We start from the raw sequence: 15,429 nt of genomic DNA, 5'->3' as shown, positions 1-15,429 counted from the left end.
CTCTTCTGGACCATTTCTTTACTTTGCTGTGCCCAGGCTTGGACACTCCAGATGGGGCCTCACACAGAGTAGAGGGGAACAATCACCTTCCTCCCCTCTGTTGATGCAGTCCAGGATGCAGTTGGCCTTCCAGGCTGTAAGTACACACTGCTGGCTCATGGTCAGCTTTTTTGTTCACCAGAATCTCCAAGTCCTTTTCTAGAGGGCTGCTCTCAATGCATTCTTCTCCTAGTTTGTATTTGTATCTGGGATTGCCTTGACCCAAGTTCAACACTTTGCACTCGACCTTGATAAACTTCATTAGATTCTTATGTGCCCACTTTCTGAGTGTGTCCAAGTTCCTCTAGATGGCTTCTCTCCCTTCTACTGTGTCAGCTGCACCACTCAGCTTGGTGTCATCAGTGGACTTGCTGAGAGTACACTCAGTCTCAGTGTCTATATCACTGGTAAAGATGTTGAAGAGAAATGGTCCCAGGATGTACCAGTAGGGGATGCCATTTGTAACTGGCCTCTATCTGGACATAGAGCCATTGACAACAACCGTCTGGCTATGACCATTCAATCAATTCTTTATCTGCCTAATAGTCCAGCCTTCAAATCCATATCTCTCCAATTTAGCCATACAGGTATGGTGTGGAACCATGTCAAAGTCCTTGCACTAGTCCAGGTAGACAACATCTTTTGCCCTTGCTATGTCCACTCATGGCATTGTTCCTTCCTAACAATCTGCTCTTGGTGAAGCTATGCTGGCTGTCTTGGATCACCTCCACATACAGCAAATGCCTTAAGAAATGAATAATAATTAAAAATATAAACTTAGTGGGTGGGTGTGATTTTCTTTGTGTGATCTGGTGAACTCCTACTAAGCTATGGAAAGATAGACCCCTGCAAGTTGTTCAAATTTGAGTTCTGTTGAACTAGACTGTAATTTAATTTAAGAGTGGAAGAATGATTGGTCCGATCTTAAAAGAATCTAAGAATGTTATCACACTTTTAGCTAGTTGTGAGAGGAAAAAGAGGAAAAATTACACAGGAAGATGAGTGGCTTGGTATTTGGAGCATAGGCCAATTGAAGTCTTCTGTGGGACTCAGATTGTAGATGTACATCATGAGGTGCTTTAAATACTGAAGATAAGCTTCATATACTTCATTTATAAGGGCTGCTCTGAAAGTAATGCCTCACAGTTTATTATGTTGGCCATGATATCAGAGGTGGATGTGGGTGGTATGACCGTAGAGCGTGAACCTTCCTGTTGATATTCCATTTTGTTGCCATGTGACTGATAGCAACAGAAGGGCAGACTGATAAAATGATGTCTGCCTCTGAAGGGTGAATTCCTCCATGCTGAAAAAATGGCACTCATTGACATTCATTAACATTTTCTGAATGTTGATGGAGTCCAGGTAGTGGATATGAGCGCAGTGAGGTGGTGGATGATGCGTTTCAGCAGTGGCAGCAGCGACATGAAGGTCAAGTGATGTTTCTGTTGGCCACACACAACTATCACACTATGAAATGAAGCTTGATCAGCTCATTTGCATGAGGTAGTGGACTGTAAGCGGGGAACTTTGTACAGAGCTGAGTATGGGCTGCAGTTCATTGGAAACAATGGAATATTGCAAAGTTTGCATAATGTGCATCCCAGGAATGCTCACACAAGAATAGAAAGAACATAGTAGGCAAGTTTGTCAGCACCTACTGAACCCAGATCATAGAACTGCAGAATCATAGAATGGCCTGGGTTGGAAAGGACCTCAAGGATCATCTAGCCTCAACCCCTAGAGGATCATCTAGTTTAACCCTAGTAGTCACCAGCCAGTAGACCAGGCTGCCCAGAGCCTCAACTGTCCTGGGGATGGAGAGATCCAGATGAGGCTGAAAGTGACAGGTTCCTGGAAATCTTGAACTTCCAGAATCAGACCTGAGAAGAAGACAACCTTTCTCTTCCAATATGACCACGCAAGGCCCTGTACCAATTTGAAGGCCATAAAGCATATTGCCAATTTGGGCTGGACTGACCCACCACACCTACTGTATAGGACAGATATTGCACCTTCTGACTTCCATCTATTTGGGCCAGTGAAAGATGGACTGTGTGGTCAACATTTTTCTATCAATGACACTGTTGTATCAGTTGTTGTATATGTTGAAACAGTGAATCTCCTTCACTGGAGCAGATTTTTATGAGTGGGGCTTGCAGACTCTTGTTCATTGCTGGCAAAAATGTATAGCTCCTGGTGATAACTATGCTGAAAAATGCGTTTTGTGGCTGAGAATTTGCTTTTATCAAATAGTGTTATTTTGCTCTTTGTATCTGTTGTAGTTTCCATGGAAATAAATAGGAGGCATTACTTTTCCGAGTAACCTATGTAGTATTGCCCTTGCTACTCAAGAGTTGAGTTATTTATATAAAGTAACTGGCACTTAGTTGTAAACACATTTCCAAGCAAGAAGATATGAAAAATGTTGTCTGGAGTCCCTTCCCTAAGGAGAGGTAAGGTGGCTACCTTTACTATTTTGGCTACCTTTACACTATGAAAATGCAGAGGAAGAAAGGGAGTGTTTTTTGTGCCCCATAGCAATAAATAAATAAATAAATAATATATATATAATATAATAATAAATAATATATATATATATATTTTTTTTTTCTTTGTCATGTTGTCATTTGGTTGAGAACTAGAGCAACTTGCTAAGAACTTTCAAAGGATGATCCAGAAGAACAAGCTTAAGATTGATTATGTAAATGGAATGTCATGGAACTTCCTGCCCTGTGGTATATTTGATGAAACACATTTGATGAAAAAGTGAGCTATGGTTTTTAAAACCTGCATTTAGAAATCTCCTAGACAACTTCCAATTACTGTATAGCTGTTTAGATATCACTGTGTTTCTTGGGCACCACAGTATGAGTTTGAGAGATGTTGGAGTTTACATGAGTCCTCCAGCTTTACCCAGTGAAATCATTTAGGGAAGGAGGAGCTGGAAACAGTTGTATGGAGGCTGGGATCTGATAAATATCAGATCACCTGAAGACAGTTCCTTGGCTTGTTCACTTAGAATTCAAGAATGTTGGAGGTAATTTTCATAGATTCATAGAATGGCTTGGGTTGAAAAGGACATTAAAGCCCAACCAGTTCCAACACCTGTGCCATGGACAGGGCTGCTGCCCACCAGCTCAGGCTGCCCAGGGCCCCATCCAGCCTGGTCTTGAATGCTTCCAGGGGTGGGGCAACACAGCTTTTCAGGGAAGTTGTGCCAGGGCCTCACCACCTTTTGAGGGAAAATTCTCCTAATTTAAATCTTCTCTTTTTTATTTTATAGCTGTTCCTCCTTGTCACAGTAGACCACATAAAAAGCTATTCCTCCTGCTGCTTATAAGCTCACCTCTAGTACTGGAGGCCGCAATGATGTCTCCCTGGAGCCTTCTCCAGACTGAACAAACCCAGCTTCCTCAATCTTTCCCCATAGGAGAGGTGCTCCACCCCTCTGATCATCATTTCAGCCCTTCTCTGGATGCACTCTTAATACCTCTACATCATTCTTGTGCTAGGGACCCCAGGCCTGGACCAAGTTCTGCTGATGGAGACTCATAAAAGCAGAGCAGAGGGTGACACCTCCCTTGGCCAGTGTACCAGTACTAGGCTTAAATAATGTGGGTGACTTACAAGATTGTTGCTGGCTTCAAGACTAATAATAAATATAATCATACAAAGCCTACTTAACTAATTATTTAAAATTATTAAGGGATATAAGTGTGGCTAATGTAAAATGCAGCAAGTTTAAAGAAAATCAGCCTTTTGAAACAATTGTATTTTCTTTGAGATACAAATTTAGATGGCAAAGGTAATAATGAGTGTCCTTAGAATTCTCAAGGCATATCATTGGTAATATTTGAAATTATAATAGTACGAGATCACTATAGCACTTCTGAATTGAGTACTTACGTGGTTTTCGAAGTCATGTGTGGAAAAAGTAGGGAAATACTTCTCAGTGAGATCATGTTCAATCATTTTCTGCTGATACTTTATTATCATCATATTTTAATGATCAGAAAATATGTTAGAAAGATAGTATTTGTGTACGTGATGAGCAGTGAGGAGATGATAGTTCTTTATGCAGTACTATTTTTATGCAGTAATATCTTAGAAGTAAGCAAAAGATGTTCCTATATTCTTGCTGCTGGTTAAATCTAAATCCTTAAATATAGAGTTTGAAATATTTAGGTTGGATTTGTTTTAGTGTTCTTTAATTAATGAATAAAGGCTGTATCAGGATATATCATCTTAGAAAACAAGGAATTTGAAAGGGATGTACATATCATGCCTTGCTAATAAATTGATGAGTTTTCTTTGCTTTGAGAACTATTAAAGGATAGTGGTCAAGGGAACAAGTTAGACTGCACAGTCTGTTAGGGTATGGAAGGGTAACAGATGTTGTAATTGCAGCTGGTAAATGGCTGTGAGACAGCATGTGTTTGATAATATGAGCTCTTTAAGCACGCAAATTGTTATATATTAATGCCATGATACTGAAACTAGGTAAATTAATGGTAAGAATCTGATGCATACTAGAAACCAGAGAGAGATTTCTGATGTTAAGTGTAACAAAACATTGAAACAAAAGGCTATGTCTTTGATAGTATCTGTTCCTGGTCATTTTTTGCTGAACAATAGAGACAGGTAAATAAATAAATTTGCTGTAGAGGAGGCAGAGGTACTGAAGCTGGAGGAAAATTTCCAATAATGAAATTATATGTTTAGTATTATGTAGGTTCTCCTTCTATCTTTATGAAGTACTAATCTTAATAAACTGATTTTTCAGTGATTATAAAGAAATAAAGATGAGATAGCATGTATTGTTTCATTTTTCTTTTCCTTTTTCAGATTTATTGTCTAGAATAGACTTGGATGAACTGATGAAAAAAGATGAGCCACCACTTGAATTTCCTGATACACTGGAAGGATTTGAGTACAGTTTTAATGAAAGTAAGTCATATATGCTAACCTTAGAATTATCTTGAGGGGTTAGCAGCAGTTTAGTTACACATTTTAAGTCCTTATTAGAATTTTACAGTTTTCTTTTAAGAATAAAATTTTAAGCCATAGGAAAATAGCCTTGCAAAGCTAGCTAAGTAATAAGGTTGATTTTATTTATTTATTTATTTATTTTAACTTCATGGACTGCCAACAAATCTCTCAATTTCTACCATACTGTAGGTATGAGGGTTGTACTGTGTGTACTGTATGGTTTCCATTTTCTGTTGTGGAAATGTTGATGCAAAAGTTCTGAAAATAATTTCTTTGGCATTAATGCTAAAACGTAAAAGGCTGGTCACTCATTTAAGAAACATTTACTGAGGTTTTTTTATTGATACAAAGGGAATAATGATTATTTAGATAAGTTATTCCAGATATTTTATGAAAACCTATACAAAAACACGTGTAGGCTACTTATATTGACTTGCAAATGAGCACTGTGATAGATTGGCTCTTCTGTAGGTCAAGGTTTTGCATTACAGATAATTTCTGTGACTGAAAATCTGCTAGCAGAATCTATATGTTAAATGAGTAGTAGTATTTATAATTTCCAATGCATACATTTTAAAATCCAGTTGAGAAATAAGCCACTGAGCTAAAGTAATACCAGACTCCAGGAAAAGGGCTCTTTCAAGATTGTTTGAAACCTGTAGGACAAATGGGGACATTTACAATTCTACTTCTTTGCAGTGGCTGTTCTGTGAACAGAGGAACTTTAGTTTCTAAATGTGCCTGTCTTACATCTTCCACTTTTAAAGGAAAAAAAGAGCTTTCCTTTAAATGATAGTCATTTATGCAACACTTAGCTTTTTAATACCCTGATGGCTTTCACAGGAAGGTACTTAGAGACTAAAAGTGTCATGAAAGTGATGCTCTGTCTTTGATGGGAGGGGTTCAGCTCTGTCACTTTTCAGCTCCTTATTTTTAGATCTGCACAGTATCTACTGTCTTCCTTACTGACTTCAGAGTTAATGGTTCATATATGGTTGATAAAAAGAGCTGAAATTTGAATTTTGGCAAATGATGTTCTAAAATAATGTTGCTGAATATTCCATCACTAACTTTACAGGCTGAGTGATTTCCAGAGAATGTAGCAAACAGTGCTACATATACTGCTGGTCATTATGGTGAAAAAGATCTCTGTTTTGCTTTTATACGAGTAATAAAAATGTGTAGTCTTATACTTTTTAATCATAAACATGTTTCTTTTTATGATGGAAAAGATGGGAGATGATTTTTATGAGATTGAGAGGATCTTGAGAAGACAAGAGCACCAAAAAGAGGAAAAAAAGAAAAAAAAAAAAAGTTCTGCTTACTTATGGAGGGCACTGTTTCATTTAGAATTGAACAGTATAATTGAAGAGTGACCAGCTGAAAATGAACAGCTGAGTGATAAGTCATGAGGAAAATATAGAAAAGGAAGCTTTTACCCAAGACGGGGATGTGACGTTGGGTAGACTAGTGCATGGAAAATGCACTGAACATCAGGCAAGACAGATTTGGAAAAAATGCCAAATAAACAGACTTATGGTCAGAAATCTTAAGATATATTAGCTCTTAAAGATATCATTTAAAACAGCAGGAATCAACATTTAAAACTCCTGAAAACGAACAGATTTAGCAGTTTAAAAAAATTTTGTTGTTAAATCTTATTTTCCTTGCATAGATGCTTTAGCTTTCTAGGATATACTTATACGCTTTAACATTTCTCTGATTCTCTGCAATTTTGTGATGCTCTGAGATAACTTGAGGTTTTTTCTAATCTACTGCTAGCAAGATAACATTTCTGCAACTTGACTCCTGATTGGTTGCCATTTTATTCTTGTTATTTTAACCCAGTCAAATTCATTATCTGTGGTCAGATGTGCTACTGAACTTCTTCTATAAACAAGGACAATTGCAGAAAGTTACACTGGCATCTACAATTTGGAAATGGTTTAGCTGTGGTTGAGGATTCTGCTTCATTCTATTGCTACAATTTCAGTGTATGCTAAGATCTCTTACTTGTTGGTGTTTTGCCAGGAATAGAGATACTTATCTTAAATGTGGACAAGGGTGCGATTTTTTTTGTTGTTGTTTTCGGGGGGTTATTTCAGATTATGGCCATAAAACATTGGTGCGGGTGACAGAGCACTGAAACATGCTACCCAGGGGGGTTGTGTATTCTTCTCTGGAGATAATGAAGACCTGCCTGGACACACTACCTGTGCAGCCTGCTGTAGGGGCCTGTTTTGCGGGGGGGTTGGTTTTGATGATCTTCAGAGGTTCCTTTAAATCCCTGTGATTTTGTGATTCTGTGATATGTTAATTTTGAAAGTGAGTTTTTCCTCCAGTCTTTTGTCCAATTTGTTCTCACATTTCTATAGAAATAGGTCTGGTTTTGAGGTAGGCAGTTTGTAGCTGCAGTTTGATTGCCTGGTTAATATAGCTGAGAGGTATTTAATCTGTAAATGTTTATATTTCACTGCTAATCCACAGCAGATGAGTCTTAAATATTTCTTGCAAAACAGTTTGACATCTGATGCTGCAAGTAATTTCACTGTCATCGCTTCTATTTAGCTAAGTAAACAATACATATAGTTCATATCCTTGGATTGCATTTTTTCATTATGCTCAGTTGTTTTTATTCAAAAATAACATACCCCCTTCTTCCCCCCTTCCCCCCCAAAAAAAAAGAAATTAGTAATGCCCAAATTTTTTAATATTAGACTTCTGAAATTTTCAGCAATGCAATGTATCTTGTTTTTAGAGAACAGTTACTCTAAAATGTAGTGATTTTTTTTTAATTTTTTTTCAGAAGGGCAGTTAAGACATGTGAAAACTGGGGAGCCATTTGTATTTAATTATCGTGAAGACTTGCATAGGTGGAACCAGAAGCGTTATGAAGCTCTTGGAGAGGTATGTGAATTGTATATCTGCATTTATGCATATATGTATTAGTGTGCTATGTTGTTTTTTTTTTTTCTCTGTAGAATGATGCTTTTAAATATAAATATTTTGAGAAATTTTTAGTGAAGCTGCAGTCATTTAACAAAAGCTAGAAGTAGTTGGCTGCTAATGCAACAGCAATATCCATTATTTGATGTGTGGTTTAAGATGCCAGTTAGACTACAATTTGACTTCAGTATGTGTTCAAACTAGAGTGTCAGTGTGACTACGCAAATCAGAAAATGTTATGTTATGTGGTTATTTATCTTTCTTCTCCTTGGGGTTAACCAGTGGGCACGAAAGAGGAGCATTATCCTTTCTAGCTAAGGATGAACTAGTTGGTCTTCTCTTGTTTCTAGGAAGTACTGAAAGCCAATAGATGAAATAGATTTTTGAAGCTTGATTAGTTAACAAAATATGTGGCCACTTACTAGAAATTTGGATGCTACTAGTATTTCCTCAGGCTCTCTGTAGAGGTGGTGTGGATGTACTAGACATTAAAACAACAGAGCATATACAGCTACTTTTCAGTGTGAAAATGACTCCAGTTTCTACCCATTCATTTGGTAATGCTTTAGGAGTTTGAACGCCAATTTGAGAAAAACAAAATTGTGCATTGCACAGTCATAACCTCTAAGCCCAATGGAAAGAACATTTTCAGCATGCTGTCCTCTGAAGGTAGCATTGCTGCTTACATTGAAGCCTACAGGAAGGGGGTGTGCAGTTCTGCACCCAAAACCATCAAAGTTGGGTATTTTTCTAAGAGGCTACATAGTGTGGCCTTGTGGTTTCTGTTTGGAAGCATGGCATGTCATTCTTAATCTTCCTGTGCCTCATGGTTTGTATGCTTTTTGTTAGTGTTACAGTTTTAGTAAGGATTAAGCTCATGTATTTCTGCATGAGGCCGAGTGAACTGGGACTGTTTATCTTGGAGAAGAGAAGGCTCTGGGGAGACCTCAGTGTGGCCTTCCAGTACTTGAAGGGAGCATATAAACAGGAGGGGGTATGATTGTTTGCAAGTGATAGGACAAGGGGAAAATGGTTTTATACTGAGACAGGGGAGGTTTTGGTTGGATATTATGAGAAAGTTTTTCACTCAGCAGATGGTGAAGCACTGGAACAAGCTGCTCAAGAAGGTTATGAATGCCTCATCCCTGGAGGCATTCAAAGCCAGGCTGCATGTGGCTCTGGGCAGCCTGGTCTGGTGGTTGGAGACCCTGCCATATAGCAGGGGGTTTGAAACTAGATGATCATTGTCCTTTTCAACCCAGGCCATTCTATGATTCTATTATCTCCTCTTTTAATTTGTTCAAAGGTTTGTTGCTCAAGGTGCTATATGAAATCTTCTTCCAGGTTTACAGTCCAACTGTGATTTGGAACGTGCATTTTCCAAAAAACCTTGACACCTAAGAAAGCTCGTGTTTCTTTTTTTGCTGGTTGGTGGGGACTTAGCAGTTATTTTGTTAACCACATCCATATGCATCTGACAACTTTCGGCTTGCCATTGTATTCCTAAGAACTGGATTTCCTCTACTGATCCCTCGCCCTTTTTTTTTTTTTTTATGGCAAAACCAGCTTTCAGGATTTGGATCATTTCCTTCCATTTCTCAAACACTTCCTCTGTTATATTGCCCCCCACTGCTGAATGTCATCAATACACAATCTGAATCAGCCCATGGTAAGTGGCAGGGCTGTGTTTCCATCCCTGGGATAGTTGATTCCAGGTGTACAGGATGCCTCTCCAAGTAAAGTAGTCTGTGGCCTGCACTGCCCATATCAATTGTGAATGACCATTTGGCTGCCTTTGACTCCAGTTTGTAGTGAAGTTCTAGCATGTCTGGCACAGCAGCTCTTTGTAGTGTTGTGACTTCATCCAATCTGTGATAGTCAACTGTTATCTGCTTCTCTCTGATGGACTTCTGCACTGGCTGTATACTATTGTTAAAGGATAAGTGAGTCTTGCCTATTACTCCTTGGCTTTCCAGTAGATGAATCAGCTTATGGAGGGAAATCATGTTGGTTGGTGTGATATTTTTGCCTGTGCACTATTATGGTAGCAATCAGCAGCTACTGTTCTGCTCATAGCAACTCCTCAACAGAAGGTTCACTCTGGCCTCCAACACAGTTAGATCTTGAGATCCCCTGTCACTCAGAGACATAGATTGATTCTTCTCCTTTATACGGTGATGGCATTAGAGTATGCAGCACACTGATGTCCACTAGAATCTCATACTCCTGTGGTTCTGAATCCACACTCCCTTTTTTCCACCTGTCTGGAGGCAGGATCCCTCTCTAGTCCTGTTGATTGTATTCATCACAAACTTGCCACAAAAGCAAACTAAAAGGCTCATTTCTAGCCTCAGGGACAAGGATCAGACCATCTTCTCTGTCTTGGAGAATGCCCACTGGAAGTTGGAGCAGGCATTTCCCTGGAAATAATCCCCTTTCTTGATTGTTCTTAATAGCAACTCTCATACCCATCCATGTAGGGTTGAGGTGATTTTTCCATCCCACTTTCTCATACCCTCTCCATAGCCATGCTGGTAAAACCATGGGGTGTCTTGTAGCGTGTATCCAGTATATCCCCTCCCTAGAGCAGAGAAGTACTTCCGTCTAGTAGTTGAGATACTGGACTATGACAGGTAGGGAGCAGGACGTATTGTTTTTGAATTGCTGGAACTTTAGCTATTTTCTCCACAGCTGAGACACAGATCCACAGGGAGTTTGCTGTGAGTTTTCTGGCATACAATGATGTTATACTGTATACAAATTTCTGCAACATAGATCACAGGCACCTGTTGTTATTTTGCAATAAATGATCGTCATATATGTCAAAGTTATACATCACCTCCAGCACAAGTAATCCCCCCAGGTACTAGATACCTTTCTCTATGTGGTCTGCTTACCTGGGAAACACACCAGATCTTCCTTGAAGGGATATCTTTCCTTCATGGCTAAAAATAGTTACCTTCATAGGACGAAGGCTTGTGTCCTTTTTCCTATTGCTTTGCCAATGTCCTCTTCCCTGAAAAGGGATCCCAGCTGCCTGACTTCATTGCCCACTAAGTCCACTTGTTTTACCAGCGTTGGAGCAACCAGGTGACAATATACTAATCTGGATGATGTCTGAATTATTTTTGCTTATCTTGCAGCTTATTGAATTGGGGATCAGGCTGTTTTAAGTTCTGACTCTTCCTTCTCCCATCCTCATCATCTTCCATAGGGTCTGTTGTTCTGTCGTCAGATCTAGAGACCAATCTCCCTTTAAGGTGCTGGGTAGTATTGAGTAAGGCTTGGTTGGCCTAGCCCTGGTCCCAGCATGCTGCAATGATTTGTACCTCTCGATAATTGCCTCGGGAACAACACACTGTTTCCAGATATTTTACTGGCTTGGTCAGTGTTACATTGTACAGGAAAAAGATAACCTGTATCCAGCCCCAAGGAAAGGTAAACAGTGCAACAGTGATCCTGTATGGCAAGTCATGTGGCTCCATGAAGTATCTCTGAAAGAGCTCTGCAAATAGGAAAGACAACATTGTTACCAGAAACTATTAAATTACTATGGTATTTACCACAATTTTGTTTTAATAGGTTCTGGTCAGATCTGTCATTATGTAAACCCTTCAAGTCCCATTTTTTGCACCAGAGGGAATGTTGTGGTTTAACCTGGCAGGCAGCCCGGCACCACACAGCCATTTTCTCACTCACCTCTCAAGTAGAATGAGGGAGAGAATTAGAAATATGAGAGCGCTCATGGGTTAAAATAAAAACTCTTTAATAAGATAGAAAAGGAAGAAATCGAACAAAAATTTAATGATAATTTTATACATATATGTAATCTCTCACCAGCTGCCAACCAATGCACAGCAGCAGTACAATCAGCAGTTTGCTGATTGATGTTATGCTGCCAGTGTAACATTTTACTGCCCATTGATGTCCAGCAGTCCTTGAGCAGTGGCTGATCCCTGGCCAACTCCCCACAGTTTTATAGCTTTCCTCATGATGCCACGTAGTATGCAATAACCCCCTTCTGAATTTAGGCCTCTGCTGTATCCCCTGACCCTTGCCACTGTGGTGGTGGCTCTTCCCTATAGAGCAACTGGGCCCAACCCCAGGCATGCTCCTGTCACTCAGCAGCAACGAAAACATCAATGTGCTGTTAACTCTGTCTCAGCTGAACCCAGGACAGAAGTAGAAAAGTCAAAAAGGTATCCAAAATGACACCCAATTCTGCTTAGTAGATATTATAAAGCATCCTATCCGCATCAGTTTGGATGCTGTCAGACTAAGTGAAGTGGAAGTAAGTTCAGTAGAGTAAGAGTGCATCGGAAGTGAACAGAAGAAGTGTTGTTTGTGACAACAAGCTAATTTTGAGCTTGCCAGGCAACTTGCAAGTAGTGATCTGGTGCTCTGTGGCTGGCTCAGCTCCACCCTCCCTGGTAGGGCAACCTTGTCCCTGTGCTGGATATGCTGGAGCTGCCCAGCAGTTAAGCACTGCTTTGTCTCGTGAGAGCTTTGCTCTTCAGTGTTTAAGAACCTCTTTGTTTTTGTCTCTTTTCCCTTATTCCTGGAAGATCTGTGGTTAGAGAGAAGATAATGGGTAGATACTTTTGTGGCTTCTAACATCCTGTCACCTCAACTTTCTGATTTTTCAAACCAAGGAAAGTGCTCTTGACTAATCCATTGCCTTGTCTAAGTTACTTGATACTTCTTACTTTCCAATAGGAAGTGGGTTGGCATCTTTTACATGCTTCACATCTTTGTGTCTGTAATGTTCAAGTATCTCTATTTTACAAGTAAATGACTAGGACAATATGCAGATGTAAATGCATGTTGCTATGTGGTCTTATGTGCTGCCACACCTTCTCATAGGTATTTGGAAACATCATCAAATTCCTCATTCTGAGCATCTGAATAGTGAGTGCCATGTTTCTTCAACTCGTAATAAATTACTTCTGATGATTTTTGGTTAGCCAGAAGATGAAGTACGGTCATGGAGTAAGTGTCTTTAGTCTGTGATCTGTCATGTACATTTGCACTTGACTGCTGTCATTTGGATTTGGATAGTCTTCAAAAATAGACATTTTTCTTATACTGGTAGGTAAAATATGATAAAGTTTGAGGTCAGGATTCTCACAGAGGGTGAGTTGTTATGAGTTCATTTGCATTTTTAGAAGAAACTCGCCTGTGTTTCAGTCTTTTGCAACTGCTGAATACTTGTTCTTCATACAAGCCAGAAGTGCTCAAATGGTCAAATGCATCATCATTTGTTTTTTGGCCTTCATATAGTTATGTAAGAATTCAGGAGATGCTGACAGAGAAAACCCATGGTCAGGCAGCAGTCTGCCATTCATTTGCATGCATAAAATCTTCTCTTGTGCCATGGATTGGTGGGTCAGTTATGCAGAGGTTGAACAGAGCTTGGGAATTATATTACCCTCTGATTCACCATTTTCCATTCTAAGCAAGGTATGTTCAGCAAACTGTGGTAGCTTAAGAAGCAGCAGCTCATATTCTTCATAAGGTGATGTAGTAAAATGTGACCTTGGGGCTTTGCTTTGAAGCATCATCCATCCTCTGGCTTTAGGAATTCTCCCACATGTACTTCTGGCTGAATATTTATGTGGCCGAACATAAAAAGAGAAGAGAAAGTAGCTTGACATCATACAAAACATTTTATATATTCATTTTTTCATATTTATTGAAAATAAGTTTTTTATTTAATACATTGAATGTGTATTTCATACTCGTTTTTCATATTATTCCTACTTTATTTATATAAACAATGTAGCTGTTGTTCCCATACTTCTGTCATTGTTTGCTGCCTTTCTCATTTTTAAGGGGATTTACTTACTCTGCTCAAGGCATTTTATTTTTTATTGTAGTTTTACATTGTGGACTCCTTTTACTGCGTATTACTCATTTAAAGAGTGGATGTAGTTCCTGGCCTCATGTTGCAACATCATTTTCTCTTTCTTGGAACATTAATAAATTTCCATTTGGTAATCCATGATTTTTTGCTGTTAAAATCATGAATACACTGCCTGTGATGTTCTGCCATTACTCTAGTTATATGGAAATTGATTCTTCACGAATTAAAATGGTTCGTCAACATCTCCACTTCGTAGATCTCTTTATTCTTCATTCATTGATCTGTTATTTCAGGCATACAATTTGTTCTGCAGCCTCTTGATATGTGCTTCTAAAAGACAGTTTAGTGAGCTGTTCATAATTTTCTGATTCTGGTTCAGTCACTGCTATTGCAGCATTGAATTTTGTAGAGAGGCCTCTCCATTTGCTTTTTAAAAATTAAAACAGCAACAGAAGTGCACAGAACATTGTGCTGCAGCTGCTTCTAACTGCCAATTAATCCATATGGCAAGTTCGAAGTAGGACTGAAAACAGTTTTGTGACAACAGTTTAATTGTTGCACACATACCGTTCCCATTCAAGGTTGGGTTGTTTTTGTTTTGTTTTGCTTTTTTCAATTTGAGAAGGACTTTTGGATATTTGAATTATGGATTGTTCTCTGAATTAGATTTGTATGATATATGTTTTTTTTCACACTGACCAGATAATTGTATTTGTTGTTCTGAACTTTCAATTGATACTATGGCCGCAGAAGTCACCAGCAGTCAGTTCCTGCTTGATCATGGCATCAAAATTAGCTGAAATAATAAATACAACTAAAATTTATTGCTGGGATGTCACCTTCCATTTTGCCAATTATACAGATTGTGTTGATGACAAGAATTCACTTGATAAAGATTTTGTGGATATTCTCTTTCCATAGTCATACAGATGCGAGATTATTCCTAGCATCAAGAGACAGTTCCTGCTTATCCCCCTGTGTAACTGTTAGATCTAGCACTGGGTAATTATAGTTTGGTGGTTGCTTAAAGGCTGTTTAACATTTGAGATGTTTTTGTGAGTGTCATAACTAATGAAGAGATATTTGCTTGTACCTATGGCTTATGTGTCCAAGATTATTATCTGGATGATGATACCTCTGCTGTGGTCTTATTCAGGGACTATATACAGTCTCTCATCGTTGTCTGTCTGACAGTATCTGTGTATAGCCAGAGAGCAGATGAACTGTGTTTATTTTGTTACCTTTACCACACCGTGGTCCAAGAAAATACCTTGTATTTATGTAGAGTTGATATAGAAAGCAAACAAATAGAACACCTAAGTCAGAAGCTGCTTAAGAATTTTGTGTATGATAGGCTACAGATAATTATACGTTTGTCAGGGAAATGTCCATCAAATAAGCTTTTTTAAAGTATGCGCATAATGTTTGGCCCATCCAATGATAAAGTATGTTAATGATCAAGGTTAATATTTGTGTGGGGGGAAAGTAAGTATTTAGAGTTATGACAATGATAATAAATAATTAAGATAGCTAAGAAGTAAAATGGGATTTTGTTTTATCCAGATCTCTGTTAAGTTAAAGAACAGCTT

General features: G+C 38.7%; 1 protein-coding gene across 10 annotated transcripts in view; it reads left to right on the top strand.

The window, feature by feature from the left end:
- ARB2A (ARB2 cotranscriptional regulator A) overlaps nt 1-15,429 on the top strand; it is a 260,171-nt gene that overhangs the window by 27,717 nt on the left and 217,025 nt on the right. For all 10 annotated transcript variants that reach the window (XM_072358861.1, XM_072358857.1, XM_072358859.1 and 7 more), the window contains 2 exons: nt 4,888-4,989; nt 7,838-7,938. In XM_072358861.1, the coding sequence (XP_072214962.1) occupies nt 4,920-4,989; nt 7,838-7,938 (171 nt within the window). In that variant the 5' untranslated portion in view covers nt 4,888-4,919. The remainder of the gene's footprint in view (nt 1-4,887; nt 4,990-7,837; nt 7,939-15,429) is intronic.

Source organism: Excalfactoria chinensis, chromosome Z (assembly GCF_039878825.1).
Source record: "Excalfactoria chinensis isolate bCotChi1 chromosome Z, bCotChi1.hap2, whole genome shotgun sequence".
Lineage (NCBI taxonomy): Eukaryota > Metazoa > Chordata > Aves > Galliformes > Phasianidae > Excalfactoria > Excalfactoria chinensis.
The sequence above is the reverse complement of the archived record's forward strand: the minus strand, read 5'-3'. Positions and strand labels throughout refer to the sequence as shown.